The sequence below is a fragment of the Argentina silus genome (assembly GCF_951799395.1).
Source record: "Argentina silus genome assembly, contig: scaffold_233, whole genome shotgun sequence".
Lineage (NCBI taxonomy): Eukaryota > Metazoa > Chordata > Actinopteri > Argentiniformes > Argentinidae > Argentina > Argentina silus.
Genome location: NW_028152959.1, coordinates 42,501 through 51,310, shown reverse-complemented (window position 1 = coordinate 51,310; position 8,810 = coordinate 42,501). Strand labels below are relative to the sequence as shown.

The following is an 8,810-nucleotide window of genomic DNA, read 5'->3' as shown; positions in this document are numbered from 1 at the left end:
GCTCTGTGTTTGTGCAGGATGCTTATTTTCAACCGATATGCACCCATACTTGATATAATATTTACTACAGAAAATCACATACTGCTCAATGTATGATAATATCTCACCCTGTCTGTCTGTGGTCGTACACTTCACGTCCCTTACACAATAACACATTAGACATGGTTGTTGCTCCACAAAGTAGTATGTGTGTGTGTGTGTGTGCACGCGTGTGCGTGTGCGTGCGTGTGCGTGCGTGTGCGTGTGCGTGCGTGCGTGCATGCAAGCAAGTGTGCGTGTGTAATAACTGAGCTATCATTGGATACAACAAGGGACACCCTTCACATTGAGCTCTGTGTATGTCACAGCTGATGAAGAAGAATTGGGGGATTTGTAGTTTACTTCAAATAGCTGACTGAATACTGAAACTTCACAATGTTGTTACACACACACACAACATAGCTTTAAGTGTTTAAAAACATCTGTGTTAACCCTACACTGAGCTAGAATCATAACTATCTCCTTAACAATTATTATAATACTACTAGCTAGCTGACATTGTCTAGTCTAGTCTACCTGCAACAACAAATAGAATGGAACGGTTAAGATGTACATTCAGTAAATAAATAAACGTTTTGCTTCTTGTAGAAAGCTAAAAACATCTCACAGTACCCCTCCCCAACAGGGTTGTTCTAGCCAGGCTTTTTAGTTTTAGTTTTGATACATTTTCCCTCAAAGCACCTGACTAGCATCAACCCATGACCCTCCTGTCATGTGACGTTCTAGCTGTTTTGTGTTTGTTTTGTCCTTGTTTATGTTTTGTTTTTGTTTATGTCCGTGATGCCAAATGTAATAAGTGCCCATAGGAGATTGTCTTTGTTTTTGTGTGCTTAGGTCTTATTAAAAACAGCAAGTGTGATGATTATGCAATTTGAACTCATTTTTTGTACATAAACCAGAATCCTTGCGGCATCACAATAAACTGTGCTGTTCCAGTTTGATTTAATTTAATTTCCAGTCCTTGAAATGTTTACATACAAGGATTGTTAGTTATGGCCCTGTAGCTCCAATCTGTTAGGAATGTCACACAAATGGTAGAAACAACATTGATATGGTTTCCCCCCCCTCATAGATTCATTGATATGGTTTCCCCCCCTCATAGATTCATTGATATGGTTTCCCCCCCCTCATAGATTCATTGATATGGTTTCCCCCCCCTCATAGATTCATTGATATGGTTTCCCCCGCCTCATAGATTCATTGATATGGTTCCCCCCCCCTCATAGATTCATTGATATGGTCCCCCCCCCCTCATAGATTCCAACTTTATTATTCTGGTAAACACACCCTAAACAAGTCGACAGTAAACAGTAAACATGTTATGAATTATGAACGGATTATGCCGTGCCCCTGCTTGTGTGAATTGGTGACAATTATTCAGACATGTTTTGTGGATTAATGAGAGAGAATAAAAAGGTTTGGTGTGGACAAACAGCCTGATTTGCAGAAAGTGTAACAGGTGGAGCTTATAGGTCCGTAGGAGAAACCTGTTGTTTATGAGGGGCTGCACATATGACTACAGCTCAAACAGGACAGTAGATATGCTTCTTCAAAGTTTGGAATTGTAGTTGTTACTATAGCGCCCCCCTTGGGCCAATCAGTGTCATTTTGGAATTTCAGTTGTCTACTATAGCACCCCCCTTGGGTCAATCTGTGTAATGTTGTAAATGCCAGATCTCTATTGCAAATGGCAAGACGCATCATTCACCCAAGTGACCCTGTGGTGTCTGAGATATCGCGTATGACATAAGACCATACGAACGGAGATCACCCCGATGTCATCATGGGGGACAACAACCTGCCGTGGTATTTATTTCCCCCACAGCATGGACACATACATACATATTATCTAGATTTCTCAGCCCCTGATATGCTTGCAGTGTGTGAAAACATCCCCTCCTGCTCACGCTTGACCATTCCATCTATGATGTTCATTTGATCTTTGTGTACAGCACAGAAATAAAGTATTGCATTCTTTGAAAAAAAACTTGTCATTCAGTATTTAATGAAGTGTGTTTATAAACCACACTCGCGACAGGAGTAGTCAGGATACGGTGTAGCTCAAGCCCTACCCAGAGTTCAAGATCAGAGGACACTGCAATTTTCAAACACGAAACTTAAAGTTATACTGAAAGTTGTGTATTTAAACCAATTCAAGAGAGAAGGTTTCCGAATGTGTGGTAGTTATATTGTTTTACTTATCGCCATGACGTTTTGGGGCTGAAACTGCCTGTTTTTGTCCACCATTTTCCCCGTCTTAAAGTATTGTTGGCCCCACTCTCTTACAGATTTTAGTCCTTCTTTTTTTAACTATTCCTCAAAAGAGGGTTCCTCAAACCTTCCCTGCTAGGGTGTCTGTAGCCTTTTCTCAATTGTTAGGAACACGACTGCTTGTGTCCTCTCCTCCGGCTTCCTCTGCTCTGAATACAATGTTTTATTTACACCTGAAGCACGAACACGGTCGGTTGGTAGTTGATGAGTCTAACTAAGGCCAGAGTTCAGAGGGGCGGTGGTGTCAAAAATCAAATATAGACTTATTATATTTGTTTTATAGACAAATATAGACACTTATTATGTGGTGGGGGTGCACTGTGATCATTGTACATATTTCTGGAGTAATAGAGACTTTAGACCGATTTCATCGAGGGGAACAACAACCTGCAGTGGTATCTATTTCCCTCACAGTACGGACACATAGACACATACATATATTTCTGGAGCTAGATTTCTCAACCCCTGATATGCTTACAGTGTGTGAAGAAATAGTGAATGACATCTGTCCTATTATGGTATAGTGAAACACACCTTTCAAAATCACAGGTCCCATCATTGGCCAGTCCCCCTCAGTAAATCTACGGGCTAAGCAAGAACCAGCTTGTCCTCCTCCTCAATGTTAATGACCCAGTCATTAAATGCCTGTACCTCCTACCTAGTGTTTATCACCCTGTATATACTGCACTTGACATGACCCCGGCAGTGCTAGAGATGCTGTAGCAAGTCTCGAGTATCTGACCACAAAGATCCTGTTATACAACTTAAGGTTTCACTTTCACCTGTGACTGCTTGTACCCAGAGCTCTGTAACAAACTGGCGCCTTGCATTTGTCGTCTATTTTCTCTCTCTCTCTCTCACACACACACACACACACACACACACACACACACACACACACATACACACACTCACACACACACACACACACACACACACACTCACACACACACACACACACACACATACACACACTCACACACACACACACACACACTCACACACACACACACACACACACACACACACACACACTCACACACACTCATGCAAAGAGCATAATATGAACCTAGTCATGTGGCAGTTAGGATTTACAGTATTTTCCCTGATTCGCATCAGTCCATTACTCTCCTGTGGCTACATAGTTTCAGCTGGTTTCTACTTGTTCTTGTTTATGTAAAGACACAATAATACATGAACTGCAGTGGTATTTTCCTTCCCTCACAGCATGGGTACATACATACATATTAGCTATATTTCTCAACCTCTGAAATGAAGACATCTCCTGCTCACAATTGACCGGCTCACACTTGACCATTCCATCTTTGATGTTCATTTGCTCTTTGTGTACAGAAATAAAGTATTGCATTCTTTGAAAAAACGTGTCATTCATTATTTGATGACGGTTGCTTATTCACCACAAAGAAGTTTACACTCGTAAAGAACAGTATTAGACTATAGTGTGTGTACCTGGTCAGCTGTCACTTGTAGTTCTTCTAAATGGCCAGCAGAGGGCGACCGACAACACGCTGAAGTGAGTGGTCCTCGTCACATCTTTCTCTCCACCCCTTCGCTCCACCGCGGGAAATTCATGATTGCTTGTTTGTTTTGAGAGTGAAGTGGACGTTTTCTGAAGTCGGTGCTTGTTGACAAATTTTGTTTCACGTTAACTTACTTTGCAAAATGGTAAGTTTAAGTTACAACATAATTACAGCCAACATACATGGCGCATTGAGTTTGCAAACGTGTCAACTGGTTATTAGGCTAAACCTACACCCTAACTAGACTAGCCAGATAGCTAATGCTAGGCTTCTGGCTATGAATGAACCAATGTTATGTTTGATCCCATATACTGCCTTGGTTTAGGTTATGTAGATAAAAAAAAATGCATTTCAAACACTTGAGACAGTTCGGGCTTTATGTTATGTTTATCATTTTCGGTTGACGTTGTTGACAAGTGCTTCCTTCTACGTTACAAAAACGTTAAACAGCGGCTTGACTTGACACCACCACCTCCGATGCAGAAACCATATAAAACCCTAAAAAACCCTATTAAGATATTCATTCCGAAATCACATGAACTATTATCCTTGCACTCAGATGGGCAGAATTGAACTTATTGAGTGACTTGTTCAAGACATTTTTGCATTTGAGCTAAATTTAGTAGTGTCATAGCAAAGGGGTGAATACTTATTGACTCAAGACATTTCAGATTTTCATTATTAATTAATTAGTAAAAATATATATAATAAAATAATTTTCACTTTGACATTATGGGGTATTTTGTGTAGATCAGTGACAAAATAAATCGATTAAATCGATTTTAAAGTCAGGTGTAAGACAGCAAAATGTGGGGAAAGTCCAGGGGGTGAATACTTACTGAAGGCACTGTAAGTAAGCCTACCCCCAATTAATATTTTGAGACAGTGATAGTTTCAAAGCAAGTTTATCTCTGAATATTCTGGTTGTTAGACATGTGTAATCATATATAAAAACTTAAGTGAGTCATGATTCCTTTTTTTTTTTTTTTTTTTTTGATTGTGTTATTGTCTTCTCGTTTTTCAGTCTAAAAAGAAAGGGCTGAGTCTGGAGGAGAAGAGGACACGCATGATGGAGATTTTCTTTGAAATGGTGAGAACAACCCCAACCTTACTGGGCTGGCTCAGATATACACTCACCAAGCCCTTTATGAGGAACACCTTCTCATGGTGGAGGTGGTGTAATGGTGTGGGGAATGTTTTCTTGACACACTTTGGGTGGTAGAATGGGAGAGTCACAGCTTGAAAGTGCACCTGAAAAATCTGCAGGAATTGCATAACGCAATCATGTCATCAGGATGTGTGTACAGCTCAGTACAGCCCAGTACAGCCCAGTACAGCCCAGTACAGCTCAGTACAGCCCAGTACAGCTCAGTGCAGCTCATTGCAGCCCAGTACAGCTCAGTGCAGCTCATTGCAGCCCAGTACAGCTCAGTACAGCTCATTGCAGCCCAGTGCAGCTCAGCTCGGCCCTGTAGTGTGAATGGGGGTTATGCTATCCAGAGGGAGGTGTAATTGTGTTAGGTTTGAATCAGCAGGTGAAGCCAACGGCTGGCTTCATATCACAGTGAGACATCTGCAGCAGGTGCCTATCTCTCTCTCTCTCTCTCTCTCTCTCACACACACACACACACACACACACACACACACACACACACAGAGGTTGGAGTTGCAACATGACATTCGATACATGAGAAATCTCAGAGTGGGAGTGCTGATTTCGGATCAGTTTAGCGTTCTAGATCATGATGAATCAGATTACATGGACAGAAGGGGGACCTGACCCCAGACCAGCACTAAGTCTAGAGGAACTTCCTTCAGTAAACAAGCTCTCATTTTTAACATTCTTATAGGTAGTTTATAAAGGTTGAAACCATTTTTTTTTGGGGGGGGGGGGGGGGGTGTGATTTAACTTTTGTCCCGGTTTGGGGCATCATAAGCTTTTTGCTGTGGTCTTTTAAAAAAAAAGAAAAAAAAAAGATCATTAAGATGGGCTGAGCTTTCACTGTTCTGGGACATGGAGTCCTGACATGATTTGTCATGCTTCTAAAATCAGCATCAGTTTAGAACATTCATGCTCTCAAAAACAGACTTTTTTAAACCCCCTGGGCCCTCTCTTTATATGCCCCCCCCTTTCTCTCTCTCTCTCTCTCTCTCTCTCTCTCTCTCTCCCTCTTTCTCTCTCTCTCTCTATCCCTCTTTCTCTCTCTCCCTCCCCCCCTCTAGAAAGAGGTGTATCAGCTGAAGGACATAGAGAAGATCGCCCCCAAGACCAAAGGCATAAGTGAGTCATGATTCCTAGAAAGAAACCCAGATGGATCCTTTCACACATCAAACCTGCCACTTGGGAACTTCTTTTACTTTTTTTTTTTCTTTCAGAATAGAATTGTTTAAAACCCCACAGCGCCCCTCCCCCCTCACACACACACCCCACACCTCATTAAAAAACTCACCATATGGTTCAGATAGTCATCCCTGTAATACCCAGAGCGTTCTGGGACTGTGGAAGTAAACATAGTCTCATGTCCGTTTTAGGCCAAACATTCCAAGGATGCCTTCGCTCGTTTCTGCATCATTTATTTTTCCCATGATTGGTCGGTCTGTGTCAACACGCTACGTCCTGATGGTCGGTCTGTGTCAACACGCTACATTGTGATTGGTCGTCGGTGTCAACACGCTACATTGTGATTGGTCGGTCTGTGTCAACACGCTACATTGTGATTGGTCGGTCTGTGTCAACACACTACGTCATGATTGGTCGGTTTGTGTCTGCACGCCACGTCCTGATTGGCCGTCGGTGTCAACACACTACATTGTGATTGGTTGGTCTGTGTCAACAGGCAAGCTGCCCTGACAACAACGTAACGCTGACACCGTCACAGAGTTGTTATGGTAACCATGTCTAGCGGCCGGGTCACAGGCACAGTGTTTAATCTAGAGGGAGATCAGGACTGACCAATGATGCCAAAAGCAATATAGTCTCATAGCAATACTGCAATGAACCCCCCCCCCCCCCCGTGCAGAAGGGACTTCTTTTAGTGTGTGTGTGTGTGTGTGTTCGGGACACGCCCAGAAGGGACCTCTCTTGCAGTGGGACGTTACATTAATTTGAGGAAATTTGATCTGGCTGCCTACGACTGATTAGAAGCACATGTTGTAAACCCCCTCTGCCCTGGTATGATGGAGTTACTGAGAGAGTGAGGGGGGAGGGTGGGGGGGTATGGGGGAGGGGACACGTAAAGAACTATGTGATATACACACAGGAGATGGAGAGAGAGGGGAAGAGAGAGAGAAACAAACTGGAGGAACTGAGAGTTGGAGGGAGAGGATGAACAATGGAGGGAGAGAGAAGGGGGGGAGAGTGAGGAATGGATGAGGGGGAGAGTGAGGAATGGATGAGGGGGAGAGACAGATGGGGGGAGGGGACATTTAAGGAACTTTGTGATAAACACATTCAGGAGATGGAGAGGGAGGGGGGGGGGGGGAGAAACAAACGAGAGAGGAAAAAAAGATAGGATGGGGTGACTCCCAGCTCTCCGCCGGTCTGGGGTCAGACTGGCAGATTAGATCAGTGTTTTCCCTTACAGCTAAATCAGTTGGCTTTGCTTCAAATGATCAGGTCACTGATGCAATGCCTTCGAAAGATTTAGAAGGGAGAACAAAAGAAAGATAGTGAAGCCATATGAATTTAAAGGACAGGTTTCTGGATTAAGCCAGAGGAGGCTGGGGGAGGTAGAGGTTCATTGGAGGACAGGTTCATTGTAATGCATTGAACGAAATCAGGAATGGTATCAAACACAGGTTTCCATGCATTATAAACGGCATTCCTTTTTCCATTCCATTCTTTACAATCAGCCTGTCCTCTGATTTCTACTTCCACCAGCCTCCCCTGGCTGAAGCATACTCCTAGACTCTGAAGTATCTCCATTGGAGGGTTCTCCCCAGGATGTTTGAACAAGGTGGCGCTGGATTGCATTATCAAAACTGACTCGCATTTATTAATGTCAAAATGCACTAAAAATACAACTGAAACACTGAATTCACTGAGGGACGTCATGATGGTTTCACTTCAATTTTCCCTTTTAACAACAATATCGGTGGTGATCAAAGTTACTGTCATTACTAAATATCAGTTTCATTTGCTCTGATATGTTTCCATAGTGGTAGAGCCAAAGAGAGCCCTGGACTTTCCAGGGAGTGGGCGTATATATTAAGAACTGTAACACCCCTCACCCCCCCCCCCCCCCCCCCCCCCCCCCACACTCCTCCTCCTCCCCTTCCCTCCTCCTCGCCTCTCCTTCCTCTAGCTCCCATGTCAGTGAAGGACGTGTTGCAGAGCCTGGTAGATGACAACATGGTGGACTCAGAGAGAGTAGGAACCTCCAACTACTACTGGGCCTTCCCCAGCAAGGCCCTGCACGCTCGCACACGCAGATTGGAGGACATGGAAAAACAGGTCAGCATCCGCCCTGACCTTAGCCCTGACCCTGACCTTAGCCCTGACCCTGACCTTAGCCCTGACCCTAACCTTAGCCCTGACCCTAACCTTAGCCCTGACCCTAGCCCTGACCCTACCCTTAGCCCTGACCTTAGCCCTGACCCTAGCCCTGCACACAGGCTGGAGGAGCTCCACACAGCAGCGCTGGTGGAGGGAGAAATCAGAGGACAGGCTCATTGTAAGGCATGGAACGGAATGAGTGTGTGTTTGATACCATTCCTCATACCGTTCCATGCATTGCAATGAGCCCGTCCTCCGATTTCTACCTCCACCAGCCTCCCCTGTCTTACGTGCTGTACACTGTAAAGACCTCCCTCAGAGAGAAGCCAGTGTTATCTCTGCTTGTGCCGCCATATTCTCTGACGGCAGTCAGAAGGAGCCCCAGCGCCCCCCCCCATACACGCTCCTGCTTGTTTATGGTCACCCCGACAAACTATTGACTCACCCCTACAGAGGGGCCTATA

The 8,810-nt window shown here is 44.1% G+C and overlaps 1 protein-coding gene across 1 annotated transcript in view; it reads left to right on the top strand.

The window, feature by feature from the left end:
• The first annotated feature begins 3,931 nt into the window (after nt 1-3,931).
• mnd1 (meiotic nuclear divisions 1 homolog) overlaps nt 3,932-8,810 on the top strand; it is an 18,156-nt gene continuing 13,277 nt past the window's right edge. The window contains exons 1-4 of the mRNA XM_083697769.1: nt 3,932-3,996; nt 4,876-4,941; nt 6,075-6,132; nt 8,156-8,304. Of these exons, the coding sequence (XP_083553895.1) occupies nt 3,994-3,996; nt 4,876-4,941; nt 6,075-6,132; nt 8,156-8,304 (276 nt within the window). The 5' untranslated portion in view covers nt 3,932-3,993. The remainder of the gene's footprint in view (nt 3,997-4,875; nt 4,942-6,074; nt 6,133-8,155; nt 8,305-8,810) is intronic.